General features: G+C 40.1%; 1 protein-coding gene across 2 annotated transcripts in view; it reads right to left on the bottom strand.

The window, feature by feature from the left end:
* sra1 (steroid receptor RNA activator 1) overlaps positions 1 to 20,741 on the bottom strand; it is a 30,443-nt gene extending 9,702 nt beyond the window's left edge. Inside the window, exons 1-4 of one of the 2 annotated variants that reach the window (XM_060906794.1) lie at positions 20,561 to 20,741; positions 9,732 to 9,854; positions 6,534 to 6,784; positions 4,878 to 4,986 (exon numbers count right to left, since the gene is read on the bottom strand). In XM_060906794.1, the coding sequence (XP_060762777.1) occupies positions 4,878 to 4,986; positions 6,534 to 6,784; positions 9,732 to 9,854; positions 20,561 to 20,591 (514 nt within the window). In that variant the 5' untranslated portion in view covers positions 20,592 to 20,741. Of the gene's footprint in view, positions 1 to 4,877; positions 4,987 to 6,533; positions 6,785 to 9,731; positions 9,855 to 10,230; positions 10,518 to 20,560 lie in introns of those variants that run through there. The other variant, XM_060906795.1, reaches the window with a different exon arrangement.
* Positions 20,742 to 23,655: the final 2,914 nt, after the last annotated feature.

The raw sequence follows: 23,655 nt of genomic DNA on the forward strand, positions 1-23,655 counted from the left end.
CTTTAGGCTTGCCATCCTTCCACTTGCAAGTGGTAAGTGATGTGCGCTGGGATCACACACACAGCGGCTCAGTCCCGAATCACAGCTTGTTCACTTCATTCGCGTGCTCTGTGAGCTGCGCAAGGCCGGAGTGCACACCCTCCAGAGGGCACTCGCTGTTCAGGGCGGAGTGATTTGGAGCGCAGGATGCCTGCGGAGCCGAGCGTATCCGTGTATTGGTATTGCTGTGTGCACACAAATCGTGTATTGGTGTTGCTGTGTGCACACTAATTGTTTTAAAAACGTTAATCTGATGATCCGCTGATACGGTCTAATGTAAACATGGGCTTAGGTTTGAAAACCTCACCTTTACTCCTCCAAACATCTCTCGTCGTTGTGGCCAAATGGCTCAATCTTTGTCTCGTCTGACCATAAAACTTTTCTCCAGAAGGCATTTGGCTTGTCCATGTGGACAGCTGCAAATTTCAGTCGAGCTTGGTGTTGATTTTGGAGCAGGGACTTCTTTCTTGGTCGGCACCCTCTCAGTCCATAGCAATGTAAAACTCGCTTCACTGTGGACAGTGATGCTGGTGTTCGAGCACTTTCCAGTTTATGGCAGGTTTGAGCCTTGGTGGTGCCTGGGTTGTTCTTGAACATCCTAACCAATTTCCTCTCATCTGAGGGTGACAGTTTGGGTCTTCTTCCAGACCTTGCCAAAGTGGTGACACATCCGAATAACTTGTACTTATGCACAATTGTTTGAATTGATGACCTTGGAATCTGCAGTTGTTTAGAAATGGCCCCAAGAGACCTTCCCAACTTGTGTAAATATACGATTCTCCGTCTTAGATTTTCACAGAGTTCCTTGGACTTTCCCATGGTTCTGAGTATCAGTCAATCCAATGAGTGCTGTCAAACACATCCTTTTAATGCTGGCAAAGAGAAACTACCAATTATAGTCAATCATGATCACTAATGAGAAGTTAATAGGCCTTGTCAAGTTAAAAGACATTGTAGAACCTTCAGCACCACTTAACAGATTTAAGTGCATGAATGTATACATTTGAGCATGTACGTATAATTTTGACCCTGTGTAGATTAGAGAAAATCCAAAATAAATTCAAACTTGTGCACTAAATTCTTGTTTTTTGAAGTCATTAAAGATGTATGATGTACAATCATCCCACTTACTTTAATATCTCTCTTTGCACCATACTAGAAGTTTTTGCTCTTTGTTGAATTAGAGTAATTTAGTGTTGATTTAGTGTAATTTAGTGTAATGTTGATCTAGTGTAATTTCTTCCCTCTCTGTATCTTAATATGTTTTTTGTATTTTTGTATAAGCTACTTGACACTTTAATTTCCCTCTAGGGATCAATAAAGTTACTCTACTCTACTACTACTACTCTACACTCTGGAAAAAGAACAGTACAAGGAAATCATTAACAGCCCAAAATTACCATGACATTCATAACCATGATGAGTGTATGTAGACTTCTGACCACAACTGTAATTAATTATTGTGAACTTAAGCAAAGATTTATATAGCAGATGCTACACATAAATGAATTTTAAAAAGTGTATTATTGTAAATATGGCTGAGAGTAGATGTTTATTGAACATTTATAGAGAAGTCTTCAGTGTCAGTGCTTTGTAACAGTCAGAATCTAAGGTCTAACTTGTGTTTTCAGACAAGTTTTTAAAACAAAGGTTTTTGTGCTCTCCAGTTTCTCAGCAAAGGGTTTATTAACTTTAAACTTTAATAAGTAAAAAACTGGTACCATTAGCTGTGGTGTAAGAGAAGTAAACACATCGAGATGTTCTCTTATAGGAAAATAATCAACTTTGATATAGCAACAGGGTGGCACGGTGGTGTAGTGGTTAGCGCTGTTGCCTCACAGCAAGAAGGTCCGGGTTCGAGCCCCGTGGCCGGCGAGGGCCTTTCTGTGCGGAGTTCGCATGTTCTCCCCGTGTCCGCGTGGGTTTTCTCCGGGTGCTCTGGTTTCCCCCACAATCCAAAGACATGCAGGTTAGGTTAACTGGTGACTCTAAATTGACCGTAGGTGTGAATGTGAATGGTTGTCTGTGTCTATGTGTCAGCCCTGTGATGACCTGGCGACTTGTCCAGGGTGTACCCCGCCTTTCGCCCATAGTCAGCTGGGATAGGCTCCAGCTTGCCTGCGACCCTGTAGAACAGGATAAAGCGGCTAGAGATAATGAGATGAGATGATATAGCAACATCCCATTTTGCATCAATCTGTTCCATACCACCTCTCTGTTGATTATTTTCCTATGATAGCACACCCCATCATGTTTTATTCCTTAGATGTGTGATTTTTATAATTGGCAGAAGGTCCGACAGTTCAAGAAGCCACATTTGATTAAAATTAATCTGACAGACTCGGATGTAAATGTGTGATCAAGCTCAGCATCTAGCAAATAAATGGTGCTCATAGGTTTTGTTTACTTTCTCATTTCCAATCCTGATTCCAAAAACGTTGGGACGCTGTGTAAAATGTAAATAAAATAATGTAATGACTTGCAAATCATTTTTGACCCATGTTCAACTGAATACAATACAAAGACAAGATATTTAATGTTCAAACTGATAAACTTTGTTTTTTGAAAATGTATACTCATTCTGACACCTGCAACACATATCAAAAAGTTAGGACAAGGGCATGCTTACAACTATGTTACAGCATTTTTTAAAAACACTCAGTAAACGTTTGGGAACTAAAGAGACTAATTGCTGAAGTTCTGAATGTGAAATTCTTTCCCATTCTTGCTTGATATATGATTTCAGTTGCTCAAAAGTCCGGGGTCGCCATCATATTTTGCGCCTCAATGCACCACACATTTTCAATGGGAGACAGGCAGGCCAGTTTAGCACCCGCACTCTTTTACTATGAAGCTACACTCTTGTAACATGGTACTGTCTTGCTAGAACAAGCAGGGATATTCCTGAAAAAGGCATTGTCTGGATGGGAGCATATGTTGCTCCAAAATCTTTCAGTATTAATGGTGCCTTCAGAGATGTGCAAGTTACCCATGCCACGTGCACTAACCCCATGCCATCACAGATGCTGGCTTTTGAATTTTGTGCTGGTAACAATCTGGATGGTCCTTTTCCTCTTTAGCCCAAAGGACACAATTTTGAAAAACAATCTGAAATGTGGACTTGCCAGACCACAGCACACTTTTCCACGGTCCATCTCAGATGAGCTCAGGCCCAGAGAATTTGGTGGCCTTTCTGGATGTTGTTGATATATGACTTTCGCTTTGCATGGTAGATACAGCAACGAACTGTGTTTATCAACAACAGTTTTCTGAAGTGTTCCTGAACCCATGTAGTAACATCCTTTACATAATCATGTCTGTTTTTAATGCAGTACCGCCTGAGGGATCGAAGGTCACAGACATTCAACGTTCGGCCTTGCCCCTTATATGCAGAGATTTTTCTGGATTCTCTGAATCTTTTGATGATATGGATTGTCAATGGTGAAATCATGAAATTCTTCGCAATTTTATCTTAAAGGAACAGTCCACCGTACTTCCATAATGAAATATGCTCTTATCTGAATTGAGACGAGCTGCTCCATACCTCTCCGAGCTTTGCGCGACCTCCCAGTCAGTCAGACGCAGTCAGATGCGCTGTCACTCCTGTTAGCAATGTAGCTAGGCTCAGCATGGCCCATGGTATTTTTTGGGGCTGTAGTTAGATGCGACCAAACTCTTCCACGTTTTTCCTGTTTACATAGGTTTATATGACCAGTGACATGAAACAAGTTCAGTTGCACAAATTGAAACGTAGCGATTTTCTATGCTATGGAAAGTCCGCACTATAATGACAGGCGTACTAACACCTTCTGCGCGCTTCGGCAGCGCATTGATACGGAGCTGTATCAATGCGCTGCCGAAGCGCGCAGAAGGTGTTAGTACGCCTGTCATTATAGTGCGGACTTTCCATAGCATAGACAATCGCTACGTTTCAATTTGTGCAACTGAACTTGTTTCATGTCACTGGTCATATAAACCTATGTAAACAGGAAAAACGTGGAAGAGTTTGGTCGCATCTAACTACAGCCCCAAAAAATACCATTGGCCATGCTGAGCCTAGCTACATTGCTAACAGGAGTGACAGCGCGTCTGACTGACTGGGAGGTCGCGCAAAGCTCGGAGAGGTACGGAGCAACTCGTCTCAATTCAGATAAGAGCATATTTCATTATGGAAGTACGGTGGACTGTTCCTTTAAGAAATGTTCTTAAAAGTGGTGAACCTGACCCCATCCTTACTTATGAATGACTGAACCTTTGGAGGATGCCCCTTTCATATCCAATCATGATACAATCACCTGTAACCAATTAAGCCTTTTTTCCTGTAGAATGTTCCAAACAAGTGTTTGTTAAGCATTTCACAGCTTTTCCAATCTTTTGCTGCCCCTGTCCAAACTATTTTGGAATATGTTATAGGCATCAAATTTAGAATAAGCATATATTTACAAATAACAAATCAAGTTTATGGGTTTGAAAAATAATGATCTTTGTATTAAATCCAGGTGAAGATATGCCAAAACACATTCACACATCATTGCATTTTGTTTTTAATTTACGTTTTACACAGCATCCCAGCTTTTTTTTGTTACTGGGGTTGTACATTTGCCTCCTAGCTCCAGTGAAAGGAGGTAAAAGCATAAACAAAAGCAACTTACGCCAAATTCAGAACTAAACTATGACGCATAATAAAGACATTTTTACAGAAAACAAGACAATGTTGGATATGATAAGAATGGAATTTGTTTAACATCTCTGTAAAGCTAGTTATTAACCCACAGACCAACATTTTGGTTGCTTTTTCTCATCTCCCCCCCCCTCAAAAAAACGACAGAAAAACTCACCTTGGGAAAGTCCATTCATCCTACATTTGACCGGAAGAGAGAGTTTACCACTTCTCCACATCTCTTCAAATATCTTTAATCGCCTCTCAACATCGTCACACACCTGTTTCTGTAAAAACAGAAGCAAGTTTGGATTCAATGCTCCTAAATGTCATACACCCTCGGTTTCAGACATTAACATGCAATTTATGCACAAAGTAGACACTCAAAGAAATATCATCCAAAATACATAGGCATGGTCCAGGCTGTGACAAACAGCAGGCCTGAAACTGATTTTTATCAATGAAAAAAGAAAAACCTGATTTGCACTGTCTTAGTATTTAGGTCCATATTAGATCATAGAAATGAGTGTTTTACTGGGAAACATGCATCTCATATTTTTCATATGAACTACATCTGGAACATTGAGATCTACAACCGTGACATATTTAAATAATATTGGCTGGCGTTGAGTGGTATATCAGATATAATCCATTCAGCTAGCATGATAGTGAACGAGTCAAAGACGAGTTCAATATCATGCTTGCTGAATGAAATATATCTGATATACCACCAAAAAAAAGCCAGCCAATATTATTATACATACACATTCCTTTTGGGTGTTTAACGCGTCTTTCTCTTTCAAAAGTCTCTCAAAATCTTCTGTATTTAATGAAGCAAACCTGGCAGCCATGTTTGTTTACAAATTGTCATAGTCGCTCTCTAGCATGGAAGTTTTACGTCTCCGATGTGCGATATGTTGTTGACAACCATGCAGTATCGGAAACCACATTCAATGCTCATTTTCCAGTGGGTAGAGTGACAATACACGTAGGATAAGCGATATGCTAACAATATTGCATGCTATCAAACCAAATGAATTAAACCTGCTAGAAGGGAATAGAATACGTTTTTATTCCATCGAAAAGGTGTCCTGTATGCATAATAAATAATTCCCCATATTTCACTCCAATGACATAACTCTCAATGTTTTCCCGCTGAAATCATGCGCATTGTCAAAATGGCGAGCCTCATTTGCTCTGCTCACTCATGAAATATATTCACTCGAAGATGAACAGCATATCTTCACATAACCATGTAATATCCTCATATATGATAAATGGATTATACACACACGAGTATGGCAATTATGAGAGTTACTAGGTTTGCCTAGGTGTCTCTAGGATCATATCCAACTAAGCCATATGCACATTAAATTTAGAACCAGATCAGTTTTCCAAAACTCAAACCCTGCATTAAACATGCTAATATTTTAAGTAAAAATCTATTAAAAAAAAGTGTATATATTATATTGAATGCCACAAAAAGTGCTACTTCAGTTAACAAACACTGCAAAACTAACCGATGAGACACAGCCACACTCCTCCAAAAAGTCTTTAGATTAGATTATATTGGGATGTTTGGACTTGGACTGTATTATTTAACTAAAACAGACATTTGTGATTTTTAGAGCGTAATATTTTTCATATTGCTGTGGGGACATTTTTAAAAGGAAGCAGAAACCTTGCTATAGATAAGATATGATACCACTGTGCCATTCTTTTGGATATTCATAAAACGCTTCTCCTGTTCATTTGTTTTAGCATTGCAATGATGTCATGCTTTATTCTTATGATTTTACTAAACTTATTAACTCTATATTTTCCATATTATTACCTTTACAGTTTGCCGGCATGCTGTCAGTGCCCAGAGAAGTGGTGCTTGAACACTGTTAAGGTTTGGTTCATTCTCCAGTTGTATAGTCAATTCAGGCTGGTTCTTCAGAGAAGACTGGTGCGAATCTGCTACTCCACCTGAAGAAATGTTACTCTTAGGAGGGGGAGTGAATCCACCCACTGGAGGAGGCGCTGAGTTACTTGGAGGAATTGAATTAATGGCTGGAGAGGGATGTAACCCTGATCCAGGATCTGCAAACACAGTGTAGGAAGTCAGTGATAAGCTCAAATCTTAAAATCAATCATTTCACCACTCAGCCTGAGGAGCCTCGTCGACTCTTAACTACATTTGATTCTGAACTGATGGATGAGAGATGAACACTTCAAACCAATCACCTCAGATTACTGCTTTCAACAACAATCATGCATCAGCTTCATAAAGCAGGCCTTGAAAAATACATACACAATTCCCACAAACTCATCCAAGTTTATGAACAGTAAACCTGATGTGGAAATGTGCATATTGAAATCACGTCTTGAAACTGTGTTCCTGAATTGGAGCCAGCACATTGTAAATCATTTTGTAAATCAAATGTAAATCATTGTAAACGTAGGCGTGCTCAAGTTCAGTCCTGATCTACTGCGCTGGAGAGTTTACCAACAACACAACTGGCTTTACCATTCAGCTCTTGAAAGCACTGATTAAAGGGGCTCAGGTATGTTAAATCAGGGTGGGAACTAAACACTCCAGATAGATAGACCTGACTTGGGAAGTCTGTAGATAAATCAGGCATCTTTACAGCTCCTGACAATGGCCCTCATTTATTAATCTTTAAGTAAAGTTGCATATAAACATGTGTAAACTAAACTACACAGAAATGCTGAAATTAGACTATTATTGGATTCGTAATAGACTATATACACAGTACATTTTGAGATGTACCTCTGAAAACTAAATGACTGAGAAATATCCACAGAAATCTCTTGAATCTCTGATTTAAAAAGCTACTCAAATAGCTCTCCACGCAGCAAAAAAACAAACCCCAGCTTATGAATGAGTGCATGTGTACGGTGCCCTGAAATGGACCGGCTGACATCCCACCCATACCCCTTTTCGATCAACAGGAAATGGGTTTCGCTCTGGTTCAAGCACTAAATTTTGACCTTTTCATAGCATTTCAACCAGAAATAAATTGATTCGGAACCTGAAAAGTTGGCTTCCAACTGGAACCAAAATATAGCTGGTTTTTCCAGTGCAAACCATGATGACATTAGTGGGTGTGTCATTAGTTTGGAAAGGAAGTGGAGCACAGCAATGGAGAACACAATGGAAAAGGAGAGTTTCAGAAAAAAAATGGACCGAAAATAAATATCTGCAATAACAGACCAAAAGTTTGCAGGTAATCAATGTGCTCCACCATCTTGCTACTACTGTTTACTATTGGTGTTGTCCAATGTGCAACACTGTTTGTTCATGACGCATCCTTGATTACGACGGTTCTTCTCAAAACTGGTGAAAATATGGGCCGGTTCGTTAGCTACCTGGCACCAAGGTCCTGAACGGAACCGCTTCAAGAACTTATTCCCTGTTGGTCAAACTGGAGTACCAGGGTATATTTCTGCCTCATGTCCGCTGTTCCTGGGATAAGATCTGGATCCTCATCCAACCAAGATAAATCAATTGCTAAGTGAGTGAGAAAGTACGAAAGAAAGCTACAGATGAAAAAGGAGCCTTTGTTTGTCACATGCACACTGAAGCACAGTGAAATTCGTCCTCTGCATTTAACCCATATGAGGTGTGTATGCAATACACACACAGAGAGAGAGCAGTGGGCAGCTATGCTCCAGCACCCAGTTGGGTGTTGGGTGTCTTGCTCAAGGGCACTTCAGCCCAAGGCCACCCCATGTTAACCTAACTGCATGTCTTTGGACTATGGGGGAAACTGGAGCACCCGGAGGAAACCCACGCAGACACAGGGAGAACATGCAAACTCCATACAGAAAGGCCCCTATCAGCCACTGGGCTTGAACCCAGAACCTTCTTGCTGTGAGGCAACAGTGCTAACCACTACATCACCATGTCGCCCACGGATGGATGGATGGATGGATGGATGGATGGATGGATGAAGGGTCCAAGTACCTAAAAATCCCTTGCACAATTAAAATTTATCTTCAATTGATCCTCCCGTTCCTTAATATTATAATGGGTAGCTTACACTGTATTTTAGTTATTATTAAGGTCCTGTCATTTATTGAGAAGAACGTGGTTAGATTAGCGACTAATAGTGAAGCTCATATTTCTTAAACAGAAATACACATCACATGATGCTAAAAATAATCATACACTTTATTTTACAACCTTCATCAAGCTTGTATATCTAAATCACAGTGAGACAAGCTGAAGGATAAGAGTGAAAGTAGGTTTTATTTTCCTGACCAATGAAGTTACTTTTCATTGCATGACATCAAACAACTGCTTCAGTGAAACACGATCAAGAGCGATGGTCAAAGAGTGCACGCAATGGTTTAAAAGCGACAGTCAAAGAGCGAGCGAGCGACAGTCAAAGAGCGAGCGAGCGACAGTCAAAGAGCGAGCGAGCGACAGTCAAAGAGCGAGCGAGCGACAGTCAAAGAGCGAGCGAGCGACAGTCAAAGAGCGAGCGAGCGACAGTCAAAGAGCGAGCGAGCGACAGTCAAAGAGCGAGCAAACAATGGTTTAAGACTGATGGTAAAAGAAAGCACAACAGTAAAAGAAACAGCAATAGTTTAAGAGCGAGGAATGGTTCAAGAGCGACGGTAAAAGAAACAGCAATGGTCCAAGAGTGACAGTTAAAGAAAGAGCGACAGTTAAAGAAAGAGCAACAGTTAAAGAAAGAGCGACAGTTAAAGAAAGAGCGACAGTTAAAGAAAGAGCGAGCAATGGTTAAGAGCGATGGTAAAAGACACAGCAATGGTTTAGGAGTGAGGAATGGTTTAAGAGCGACAGTTAAAGAAAGAGTGATGGTTAAAGAGCGAGCAATGGTAAAAGAAAAAGTGACAATTTAAAGAGTGATCGCTTAAAGACTGATGGTTTAAAGAGTGATGATGGTGGGATGCTAACAGAAGGGCTTTAAACAGATACACAATGTAGTGCAAACAGACAAAAAGCACGAGCTCACCTCTCCATACAGTTCATCTAACATGATTAAATGTGACTCACTGTGAGCTGAGAGCTGAGGTGGAGGAACCCTCTTGTTAAGAAGATTCCGTTTCTGTCCACCAGGGTTGGTCTGCAAGCCATAGGAGAACTGTGGAGGGTCATTCCATCCCCGCTCTTGATTCCCTAAACAACACAAAACAAACCAGATATGTACATTACTACATATTTTAGCTTTGCTAAAAACAAAGCCGGCGCTGTAACACTCATGTTGACACTTTTTCCTATCCGTATTCAACAACTTCCGCCTCCAAGCACCTTGTAAACAAGAATGAAGACCAGTCCTAGAACAGAACACGAGAAACCAGCCAATCAGAGTAAGAGGCAGGATGACTCTTAACCAATCATAGTGCACTTGTCGGAATACGGGTTGGAAAAATAACGCTACGTGGACTGGTCATTAATATATAGCTGATTAGTTCACAGCAGGTAAGAACCACAATTCCTAAATTATTATTTCTACAGCTCATTTCTCACAACTGAGTATTATGTTTATTTTTACCTGGTTTAATATAAAAGTCGCTCATAGCAGCCAATCACAAAACTTAAGACAAGACACGGATACCGACACACACACTGAAGCTTTAACACCCGGAACAAAGAGTTCTTCTTCTTCGTTAAGGTTTTATGGCGGTTGGCAAACCAACTTAAAAGGTGCATTACCGCCACCGACTGGGCTGGAGTGTGGAACAAACGCTATAAGGGCGAGGGGAACAAACCCCCTATATTCTTTTAGCTAATTCTGAATCTTTCAGAAATTTAATAATGTAACAATACATCTGACTTGATGCTCTCTCTAATAAACCAGGTACAGTGAAATTGTGATGATTAACCATTCTGAGAGATTTATAAAGCTCATTTCTCTCCGCGAGCGGAGCACCATACCGAAGAAAAAATGGTAAACCCATCGAATCGATTTTTTGTGGTGTGTACGTGTACCACCACTCATACACACCGCCTAGTGGCCAGTGTTAGTAATTACCAGTCATACATACCGCCTAGTGGCCAGTGTTAGTAATTACAGTCATACACACCGCCTAGTGGCCAGTGTTAGTAATTACAGTCATACACACCGCCTAGTGGCCAGTGTTAGTAATTACCAGTCATACACACCGCCTAGTGGCCAGTGTTAGTAATTACCAGTCATACACACCGCCTAGTGGCCCGTGCTAGCCAGTAAAGAAATAAAACAAGAGAGACTGGCTACGACATAAGAAAATTCTACAACCCAGAAACAGATGGGAGCTCCGCTTTTAGGCAGTGCCTAAATCTATATATTATTTAGTGAAGTATTACATGCTCTAATGATTCCGGATGGGTGTTTGCCTATTTTGTTAAGAGAATAGTTAAGTCCTGTATGTCCAATTCTTAAACGGGTGATCATGATGTCTTCTCTCCGACTCCTGCCCCCTGGCTATCCTTCCACTATTCATCTGTTTTTCAGTGTAGTATATAGATGTCTTCCTGTTTCACTGCCATCCCAATCCTCCTGCCAGACTGACTTTGCGTAGGACTTGATGTATATCTTTGCCTCTGCCTTACTGACTGGGATTTGCAATTCTATATTTATATTATTTAGTGATTGCTTAGCCAGCTTGTCCACCTGTTCATTTCCCCCCATGCCAACATGCGCAGGTACCCAAAGAAAACTAGTTGAAATACCCTTTGAATCTATTTTACGCAAAGTTATAAAGATTTCATTGATTATCTCATGTCATCTCATTATTTCTAGCCGCTTTATCCTGTTCTACAGGGTCGCAGGCAAGCTGGAGCCTATCCCAGCTGACTATGGGCGAAAGGCAGGGTACACCCTGGACAAGTCCCCAGGTCATCACAGAGCTTCATTGATTATATCTGTTCTAAATGATTTACCTGACTGAATACTTTCCAATGCTGAGTAACTATCTGAGATTATGACTGTTTTGTTTATTGCATTTTCTTTAACCCATTTCAGGGCCAATAATATTGCCACCAATTCTGTTGTACACACCGTCACATTGTTGGTCACTCTTTTCTTAATACTTGCTCCTTTCTTTGGGATATACACTGCTGATCCAGGACACACTTTTTCGGGGTCTTTAGAACCATCTGTAAATATACATGTATATTTAGAAAAATAAAAATCCAAATAATTTTGTACAATTTCCCTCACTGAGCTATCCTTTGATTTCTTTCTTATTTCCTGATGAATATTTAAATCTACAACTGGTAATGGGAATAACCATGGTGGGACTGGTGATAATGGAACTGTTGGGCAGTATTGTAGCTGATGTAGGACAATACTCTCTGCTTCAGTATCACTTATCCATCCAAAACTTAGGAAATTAAATTCATGATGTTCCCAACAATCTTTTCTTATACTTTTAGCAGGATGGTTGTCATAATGCCCCTGGAGATTGACCCAATATGCCATCATCAACTGTAGCCTTCTAATCCTTAAAGTGCATATTCTGGACCAATTTCGTGGTGTTTTTTTTTTTATATGAAAGTATGTCCCTTTACTCATCCAGAAGGGTAATTTTGCCCGAGGCCATCTGTCTACAGCAGAAAAAAATAAAATAACAAAACATGTCTGGAAAAATCCCAAGGGAGTCTGGAGCCAGATTCGTGACCTCACCTGCGGAAGCGCCAGCAGGGTTTCAGTGCACAGCCTGTGTAGACCAAGCGCTCCCATTTCTCTCTCATTGTCCGGTCTTTTGGAAAACGATGAGTACTAATCCCATCAAGATTGGTGTTGCTACACCCCTACAATACATCTGTTAACCATTTTAATAATTACCCGATAATGTTGAAGAAATTTGCAGAAAACCACCAGGTCGTTTTCTCATAAACGAACCAGCGCTAACGTAGGATTCAGAGGGAGGCGTCCCGCAGATGATGTAATGAAAATCAATGTTTGCTGGGAAATTCAAATGCCAAGTTTTTTCAGAGGCGGACCAATTCGCCTCAAATGGCTTGATTTTAACTGAATTTTTCTGGTATTGTGCAAGGTAAAATAATTGCAGAGAATGCAGAATGTTACAGATATTTGACCAAAGTTTAATATAAAATAGGAGAATTAGATTGATCTTGCTCCTGAATTTACCCGTGATATGCACTTTAATGGCATGTCCCCTATTTCCACATGTGTTGACACTGGGGATGTTTTAAAAGACCCACTGCAGATCCTCAAAGCCTGAGCTTGTCGTACATCTAATGTTTTAATGTTTGATTCTGCTGCAGACATATAACCGAGACATCCATAATCAAACACAGACCTCATAAGAGCCCAATATATGTTTTTTAAGGACGCTCTACTTGCTCCCCAAATTTGTCCTGTCAAACACCGGAGAATATTGAGTATCTTTTTGCATTTATTTTTGACCTTATCCAAGTGACTCTTCCATGTTAGCTTTTCATCAAACCAAACTCCTAAGAATCTTACTACCTTGACTTGCTCAAGAGGATGACCATATAATTTTATAGAAATGGGTGAGATTTTATGCCTTCTTGTAAAACATATTACTTGTGTTTTGGAAACTGATAATCTAAATCCCCATTTATTTGCCTATTTTTCTACTTCATTTATTGCAGTTTGCATTTTTGTTTTGACATATATATTGCAGCCTCTAATCCATAAGGCCCCATCATCTGCATAGAAAGATTTACCTATACCTTGTTCAACTGTTGAGAAGATATCATTAATCATAATGTTAAATATTAACGGGCTACACACACTACCTTGTGGAGTTCCATTTTCTATTGTGTATACTTTAGAATATTCTGCACCTATCCTTGCCTGTATCCTTCTATCAAATAAAAAAAAATCCAGAATCCAATTATATGCCCTGCCACCTATTCCCAAATAATCTAATTTAATTGATAAACCCTCCTTCCAAAGCATATCATAGGCTTTCTCTATATAAAAAAATACTGCTACTACTACCTCCCTATTAGTCTGTGCTTTTCTGATATCAGACTCTAAACATAATACTGAGTCCATTGTATTACGGCCCTTATGGAATCCACTCTGATGTGGAGAAAAGAGATCATTGATTTCAAGAAAGTGATTTAATCTTACCGTGATTATTCATTCCATGGTTTTGCATAATTGTGAAGTTAACGCAACTGGTCTATAACTAGAAGAGTCTGATGGCTCTTTCCCTGGTTTTAGTACAGGCACTATTGTTGCATATTTCCATGCTGTTGGAAGTTGACCAGAACCCCAGATCTTGTTAAATAGTTTTAGTACTTTTTCCAGTGTATTATCTGACATATTTGCTAACATTTTATAACATATCATATCTATCCCTGGAGTAGACTGTTTAGCGGAATTAATTGCTTTTTTCAACTCAAATATATTAATAGGTAAATCCAATGGATTTCCTGAACTCTCCTTTTTTTAATAACTGTTGGATGACTTTCTAAAACTTTACTTCTGTTTATCTCAGCCTCTTTGGTGAGATTTACTGAGCTGTGACTCTCCTGAATGTCTGGGCTAAGAGTTCAGCCTTTTCTGAATTATTTATTGCCACTTTATCTCCATTGATTAATACTGGTAACTCATATTTCTCTCGAATCCCTCCCATTCTTCTTATCATGCCCCATACATCTAATAGTTGCAGTGTCCTTCCAATACTATTGTAGTGTTCTCTCCAAAAAGGTTCCTTTTTGTTTCCTGATTGTTTTCCTGACAACTGCCTGTGATCTTTTATAATCTATCAGTGTATCATGAGATTGGGATTTAAAAAAAAAAAAAAAAGTTTAAATGCTTTATTCCTTGCTTTTACCACTTTACTACATTTATCATTATACTACATTTCCTCCTCCTTTACCATTCTCTCTATCCCTCCTAACTGCACTACATCCTTTTGTATTATATAAAATAATTCTGATATCAGGCGGCATGGTGGTGTAGTGGTTAGCGCTGTCGCCTCACAGCAAGAAGGTCCGGGTTCGAGCCCTGTGGCTGGCGAGGGCCTTTCTGTGCGGAGTTTGCATGTTCTCCCTGTGTCCGCGTGGGTTTCCTCCGGATGCTCCGGTTTCCCCCACAGTCCAAAGACATGCAGGTTAGGTTAACTGGTGACTCTAAATTGACCATAGGTGTGAATGTGAATGGTTGTCTGTATCTATGTGTCAGCCCTGTGATGACCTGGTGACTTGTCCAGGGTGTACCCCGCCTTTCGCCCGTAGTCAGCTGGGATAGGCTCCAGCTTGCCTGCGACCCTGTAGAACAGGATAAAGCAGCTAGAGATAATGAGATGAGATGAATTCTGATTTCAACCATGTCTCTTGTACACAAATTATGTTGGGTTTCTCTCTAAGTTTATCAATATATTTCTTGAATTCTTGACCATTAGCTATCAAGCTTCTAGCATTCCACTGCAGTATTAACATCTTTAATATGACCTGGATCCTGTCTAAGATGATTGTGCGTCTTCATTTAAGCATTCTCTAACGGTTTCCCATAACAGTCCCTTTACCCCTAAATATTTCTCAGCTGATTTCACAATTATTTTAATCCTTTCATTATGGCTCTGTGTCTGGGCTGAACAGTTTATAATATCTGCCATAAAAAGCACGAAGTGATTTTTCTTAACTATTACTAAGGCTTCCTTTCCCATCCGATCACATTCTTCCTAACATATTGTTATTAACTATTTACAGGCCTCCGAGACATTCAGCCAAAGTTTTTCTGGAAGAGTTTGGTGAACTGTTGTCAGTCATTTGCTTAGAGTTTGACTGTCTTATTATATCTGGGGATTTTAACTTGCATGTAGATAATCCTGAAAACACTTATGCCAGAGAACTACTTGCACTTATTGACAACTTCAACCTAGTACAACATGTACAGGGGCCAACCCACTCTCGTGGTCATACCCTTGACCTCGTCATCACAAAGGGTCTTACTGTTTCTACTACTGTTGTTGACCTGGCCTTATCTGATCATTTCTGCGTTTTCTTTGATGTTTCTATGTCTCCTCACATTCAGAACAGCTCAACGACTATGGGTAGGAGAGTCATAAACGACAACACATGTTCTCTTTGAGCAAGCTCTCTATCGGATCTCAACCAAAATGTCAGACTCTGTAGATGATTTACTGGAAATTTTTAATTTAAATATGACCCAAATTATGGATGATATTGCTCCATTCAAAATCAAAAGAGTCAATGACAAGCAGAAAGCACCATGGAAGCAATACCCAGCTGTTAAATTGCTAAAGAGAGAATGTAGAAAGACTGAAAGAAAATGGCGCAAATCTAAACTTCACATCCATTATCAAATCCATAAAGAGATGCTTTGTAAATATAATTATGAAATTCGTAAAGCAAGACAGTCTTTCTTCTCCAACATCAACAGGAATATGAACAATGCCCGTGTGCTATTTTCAACAGTAGAGAAGCTAACTAATCCCCCACCACAATTAGTACCTGAACTTCTCTCAGTTAATAAATGCAATGAGTTTGCATCCTTCTTCAAAGGTAAAATTGATAAAATATGGCAGAATATTGCTCATAATATATCTCAGTTGCAAATAATTGAAAAGCTGCAATCACCAGTGACACAGACAATTTCAACACAATGTCAGAATTTTGTTTGATTGATTACAAGACACTTGAAAAAAACTGTACAAAATCTCAGTTCCTCAACATCTGAATTGGACATTCTGCCCACCAACTTTTTTTTAAGTCTGTTCTTCACCTCATAATTACAGATGTGCTTCAGATCATAAATGCATCCCTAGAGACTGGCATTGTACCTGTGTCCCTGAAAAAAGCTGTTGTAAAGCCCCTACTTAAAAAGACTAATCTGGATGCTTCAGTATTAAACAACTACAGGCCAATATCAAATCTACCATTCATCGGGAAAATCCTTGAAAAAATTGTCTTCAATCAATTAACTGCCTTCTTGATATCAAACAGCAGTTTTGATAACTTTCAGTCAGGATTTCGTGCCAATCATAGCACTGAAACAGCGCTGATTAAGTTATAAATGACATACGTCTTAATACTGATGCAGGCAAAACATTGGTCCTGGTGTTACTGGACCTCAGTGCAGCTTTTGATACTGTTGATCACAACATACCGCTATATCGACTTGAACACTGGGTTGGGTTGACTGGTAAAGTTATCAATTGGTTAAAATCATACTTAAAAGATAGAAGCTTCTCTGTTACCATGGGAAATTGTACATCAACATCAATGTCCTTGACCTGTGGTGTCCCCCAGGGGTCGATCCTTGGACCATTACTATTCAACCTTTATATGCTCCCACTTGGACAACTTATCAAGAACAACTCAATTTTGTATCACTGCTATGCAGATGACACCCAAATTTATTTTGCTCTATCACCTAATGATTATGCCCCCCTTGAATGTCTCTACCAGTGTATCGACCAAATCAACAACTGGATGTCACAAAATTTTCTTCAGCTGAACACAGATAAAACAAAAGTAATTCTATTTGGGAAAAAAGATGAAAGACTCAGGATTACCACTATTCTTGACACAAAGGGGATTATACAAAAGATATGGTTAAAAATCTTGGTGTTTTCATTGACAGCGAGCTAAACTTTGACAGTCACATGAAAGCAATCACTAAATCTGCATTTTATCACCTAAAAAACATTTCCAAACTAAGAGGACTTATGTCAAAAGATGATCTGGAAAAACTTATACATGCCTTCATCTCTAGTAGGGTTGACTACTGCAATGGCCTTTTCACAGGCCTGCCAAAAAAAGACCATCAAACGACTTCAGGTGATTCAAAATGCAGCAGCCAGGGTTCTCACACGAACAAAAAGAACAGAGCACATTACTCCAATTCTAAGGTCCCTTCACTGGCTTCCAGTAAGCTATAGAATTGACTTTAAAGTATTGCTGCTGGTGTACAAATCTCTAAATGGTACAGGGCCCAATTATCTCTCTGATATGTTGCAGCGGCCTAACCCAATCAGATCTACCAGATCGCAGCAGCAAAATTTACTGGTAAAACCTGTTGTTAAAACAGTGTGGTGAAGCAGCTTTTAGCTACTATGCAGTACAGCTATGGAACCAACTCCCAGAGGACATCAAAAATGCTCCTGCTGTTGGCAGCTTCAAATCTAGACTAAAGACCAAGCTGTTTTCAGATGCTTTCTGCTAACTGATTAATATTGTCATCTTTACATGTTTTAAACTTTACTTAACTTTTACAGTCTCTGCATGTTTTAAACTTTACTTAACTTTTATTCTATTTTATTCTGCTGGTTTTTTTTACTGAACTTTTACTTAATTTTATTATTTTATTTCTACTATTGTTTAATTTTTATTATTTTTTTCTATCTTCCCCATTTATTTTATGTAATTTTATTTTCTATTGTTTACTGTTTTGCTTTTACTTCTGTAAAGCACATTGAACTGCCACTGTGTATGAAATGCGCTATATAAATAAACTTGCCTTGCGCTTCACTACTGACCTCATTCTGATTGAACACTGGTATTAGATAATGTAGCTCCTCTTAAAAGGAAAATGGTCAGAGACAAAAATTTAGCACCCTGGTATAATGATGACACTCGCACATTTAAACAGACCACTTGAAAATTAGAACGTAAATGGCGTCAAACAAAGTTGGTAGTGTTCAAATTAGCGTGGAAGGAGAGCTTCCTGAAGTATAGAAAAGCTCTTAGTGCTGCGAGATCAACATATCTCGTCTCCCAAATAGAAGATAACAACAATAATCCTAGATTCCTATTTAATACTGTAGCAAAATTAACCAGGAATAAGTCCACTATAGACACATGCATACCTGTAGTATGTAGTAGCAACGATTTCATTAATTTTTTTAATGACAAAATTGAGAATATCCGACAAAAAAATTCAAACTACTAATTTAAGGTCAAACAATGTAAGTGACCCTCTAGTTAACAATATAACTGTATCAGATCATCAATTAGAATGTTTTACTCCCCTAAAAGAAACTGAATTACTTTCATTAATCTCAGTATCAAAAGCCTCAACTTGTGTACTAGATCCCTTACCTACACATCTATTCAAACAAATAATACCTGAAGTAATTGAACCGCTTCTAAAAATAATAAATTCTTCTCTTACGATTGGCTATGTACCCAAATCCTTTAAACTAGCAGTTATCAAACCCATGATTAAAAAACCTGACCTTGATCCCTGTCAGCTGTCCAATTATCGGCCAATATCAAACCTCCCCTTTATCTCCAAGATCCTTGAAAAAGCTGTGGCACAGCAGTTATGCTCATATTTACATAGGAATAACATCCATGAAATGTGTCAGTCAGGATTTAGACATCATAGCACAGAGAGAGCTCTGGTTAAAGTAGTAAACGACCTACTGTTGGCGTCTGATCAGGGCTGTGTCTCGCTGCTTGTGTTGCTTGACCTTAGTGCAGCACTTGATACCACTGATCATTCGATTCTTCTGGATAGACTAGAAAATGTTGTGTTAAGGGAATGGCCCTCTCCTGGCTCAGGTCTTATTTAACTGATCGCTATCAGTATGTTGATATAAATGGTGATATTTCTAGACGTACTGAGGTAAAGTTTGGTGTTCCACAAGGTTCTGTCTTGGGTCCACTGCTTTTTTCTTTATATATGTTACCTCTGGATGATATTATTTGTAAACATTTAGTTTCCACTGTTATGCTGATGACACACAGTTGTATGTTTCTGCAAAACCTGATGAGAGACACCAGCTTAAGAGAACTGAGGAATGTGTAAAGGACATTAGACACTGGATGCTTATTAATTTCCTTCTGCTTAACTCTGACAAAACTGAAGTACTTGTACTAGGACCACATGCAGCTAGAAGTAAGTTTTCTGATTACACAGTAACTCTGGATGGCCTTTCTGTTTCTTCACGTGCAGCAGTAAAAGACCTCAGAGTGATTATTGACCCCAGTCTTTCATTCAAAACTCACATTGATAACATTACCCGGATAGCTTTCTTTCATCTCAGAAATATTGCTAAGGTAAGAAATTTAAATGTCACTACACGACGCGGAAAAACTAGTTCATGCTTTCGTTACCTCCAGGTTGGATTATTGTAATGCCTTACTGTCTGGATGTTCCAATAAGTGCATAAACAAGCTCCAGTTAGTTCAAAATGCAGCAGCAAGAGTCCTTACTAGAACTAGAAAATATGACCACATCACCCCTGTCTTATCCACACTGCATTGGCTCCCAATCAAATTTTGTACTGATTATAAAGTACTATTATTGACCTTTAAAGCACTGAATGGTCTTGCACCACAGTACCTGAGTGAACTTCTGCTCCTCTATGACCCGCCACGCCTACTTAGATCAAAAGGTGCAGGCTATCTGCTGGTACCTCATATAGTGAAGGCTACATCAGGGGGCAGAGCCTTTTCTTATAAAGCCCCACAGTTATGGAACAGACTTCCAAGTAGTGTCTGGGAATCAGACACAGTCTGTGTTTAAGTCTAGGCTGAAAACATATCTGTTTAGTCAAGCCTTTTGTTAATGGTGTTTATGAGGTAAAGTTGTAGCTCTGGAGGGTCCTCAGACATAGTGTTTTGGTAAACTGGGATGTATGGATGCTGTCAGTCCCCACTCGCATTTGTTAACGGTGTAGTGGCTGGCTGCTTTATGTCCTGGGGCTCCCTCATGCCTGTGTTACCTTCTGGCTCTCCCCTTTTAGTTATGCTGTCATAGTTAGTTGCCAGAGTCCTTGCTTGTACTCAGTGCAATATGTACAGTATACTGTTCCTACTTATTCAGGTGACATTGGACATACCTAACAACCTGTGTTTTCTCTCTTTTCTCCCCCCCAAATCTGTCCCTCTGAGTTACATGTCGGTCCTGGGATCAAGATGCTGACCTCTTCTGCTCCTCGGACCTGCCTGATCCATCCTGGTGCCCTGTGTCTGGTTGGAGTCTCATCGCATCGCTCCTGTGGAGGGCAGCTCCATGTGGACAGTTGGGGGACGCTCTGGACTCTTGCAGTGGTGCTTTTGTGGCTGGGGACTGCAGTTGACTTGCTGACTTTAGGGCTGCAGTTGGCTTGCTGACTTTGGGACTGCGATTGTCGTGAACGGTTTTGCACTCGGGTTTCCGTCGGTGGGGGGTTTATAGCTTCAACGAAGCTGACTTTGTTAGGACTGTTAATGTTCTAGTCATGTTGTCTGTTGTTGCCCGGATGGGGATGGGTTCCCTTTTGAGTCTGGTTCCTCTCAAGGTTTCTTCCTCATGTCGTCTGAGGAAGTTTTTCCTTGCCAGCATTGCCACAGGCCTGCTCGTTGGGGATAGATTAGGGATAAAATTAGCTCATATTTTAAGTCGTTCAAATTCTGTAAAGCTGCTTCGCAACAATGTTTATTGTTAAAAGCGCTATACAAATAAACTTAACTTGACTATAACTTTGGGGACCTTCTTCACAGCTTCTGAGTAGCTAATACCTTGAGTGACTTTTACTTTTTGTACTTCTGTTGCTCTTTTACTGAATTCACAGCCCTGATAAGTTGCACTGTGCTCCCCTCCACAATTACAGCATTTTGGTTTGGTATGTTTGTCACACTCATTGTATTCATGTTCGCCACCACACTTACTGCATCTCAGTTTAGCTCTGCACACAGCCGCTACATGCCCAAATCTCTGACACTTGTAGCATCGAAGTGGAGGTGGAATGTATATTTTGACTTCATAACACATACCCTATATCGACCTTTTCTGGCAAATTTTCTTCATCAAATGTTATCACGACGGAAAGACTGTCTCAAATTTCACCGTTTCATTTAATCTTTAGACGTTTGGCCTCACGTATTTTAGTGTTTTCTAATGTTTTCTTTTAATGCTTCTATTTTTACATTTACCAAGATTCCTGTAATAACTCCCCTAACTCGTTTTTCACCACTCGCCATTGCACATTTTTTCCCGTTGTTTTCTCACGTTGTTCTTTGTTTTTGCAAAATACTAACAGTTGTCCACTTCAATATTTTTGCACTATTTACCTCTCCAATTTCCTTGTTCAGGCATTTTGTAATCTGAATTGGATTCCAGTCTTTAAAAGACGTATCTTCTTGTATTAGTTTTATAAACACTTTATATTCTTTCTTTCCACTCCTTCCCACTAAATTAAATCTATAGTCATTGGAACCAGACATCCTTTTCTTTTTCTTTCGCACCAAATCCCACTCTTCACAGCTCCCGCCATACTTCAGTTCTCCTCTCTCACTTCCTGAGCTGTCACTTCCTTCTCCCCTCTCCTGTCCATTCACAGCCCAGCTGTTGCCAACTGCTCAAAGCGCAGGCTCTGGAGACATGCGTCGACGCATTCTTCCCGCTGGTAAGAACCCTCCAAACGCACTCCCACGAACCGGAACAAAGAGTTTCTGCAGCTCGTTTCATTTCAGAATAAAAGTCACTTTGCGACTCCAACGCCAAGACTGACTGGATACTCCAGTTTCTAAGTGAATGCATGGATGACATGGATGACAGAATGACCAGCCCCAGAATCTACAAAAAAAAAAAAAAAAAAAATCTATGGAATGGCCATTAACAGAAAGAGTTAGCATAGGCATTTTTAAGTAAGCTTGTGTGGTATACTTAACATGTGCTCACAGTAGGTTGCTGCAATTGTTCTAGGTTTGCAATGGCTGTGGCAACCTTTTTTTTTTTTGGTGTAAGTGTGTGTTCATTGCAGGAATGTGCAGAAAGGGGCACAAGCAAGCCTTTGTGATTGTGTAGTTGCAGAACCTCGCTCCTTCCCTGATCTGTCTGCCTAGGCCAGATTCTGATTAGGCTCAGAATGTTCCACTTGAGAGCATTCTCTTGCCCAATGATCCTCTTTTCCACAGATGAAACATCCCCTGTTATTAGATTCACCCTTGCTCTTTCGATGCGCTCTTCTCTCTTCCTCTGCCCCTGCCTCGTCCACAGCCCCTCCCACATGAATTGGGGTATCCTCCTACTGTCTGGACCATTGTCAGCATGGCTTTATGCATCATGTCTTTCATTTTCCCTGCCTTTTCCGATTTTTCCTTCAGCCTCTTCTCTGCATGGGCAGCATAACTGAGAATGTCCTTCAACTTTGCTGTTTCCCAGGTGATACAGCTGTCCTTAGTTTGCTTGCAGATTTCAGGCTTGATCCCATTTAAGAAGGCATTTTTAAGGTGGGCCTCATAAGGTGTCACATTATTTGCACTGCCCATGTCTGCAGATTTGTCTAGCCCAGAGTGAGCATTGTACACTTCAGTGAGTTTCTGGAGATACTGGACAACCATCTCTCCAGTGTTTGTTTGCAATGTGCAACTTTAGTCATATCCAGACAAACTGGGTACTGCTCCTGCAGACGAGCTTGCACAGCCTCAATCATCTGTTTATAAGAACTATTATCTGCATACTGTGGATCTATGCCCCTCTTGTAGATGTTCACGGTCTACGTGCAAGAAACACACGGAGGGCACGCGTGAAACGCACGGAGGGCGCGCGTGTGACATGCTGATTTTCAAGCCGTAGACTGGCCGCAGAGGTTCTTTGTCATATCAAACAAACTCTACGGGCACTTACGTTTTTTTCAGGTTGCAAGACAAGCTTACGATCAACGTGCGTCTTTCTCCACGAACAAAAAAAACGCAGCGATTTGGGAAATGCCAAAAAAATCGTATGTATGGTTGTGACCTAGGCTTAAGTGAGGCGGAACTCCGAAATGAAAGCTGCTAGCTGAACAGCAGCCTTCTATCCCCCAGCCTTTCTAGGGTCTTCCAAACAATCCACTACTGAGGTGATGTCCAGACCCCATGGTCTATGCACCAGTACTGGTCCATCTTGTCCTGCAACTTCTCTGATGGGCATCTGTGGATTTAATCTTTCCACTGCCCTGAGCGGTTTCTCTTTGTCAAGTTCCAGCTTACTCTTTATGCGCTGAGATATCAGAGTAGTTTCCGCTCAAGCTCCGCATGAGATGTTTTCTCTGTG

Source organism: Neoarius graeffei, chromosome 24, assembly GCF_027579695.1.
Source record: "Neoarius graeffei isolate fNeoGra1 chromosome 24, fNeoGra1.pri, whole genome shotgun sequence".
Lineage (NCBI taxonomy): Eukaryota > Metazoa > Chordata > Actinopteri > Siluriformes > Ariidae > Neoarius > Neoarius graeffei.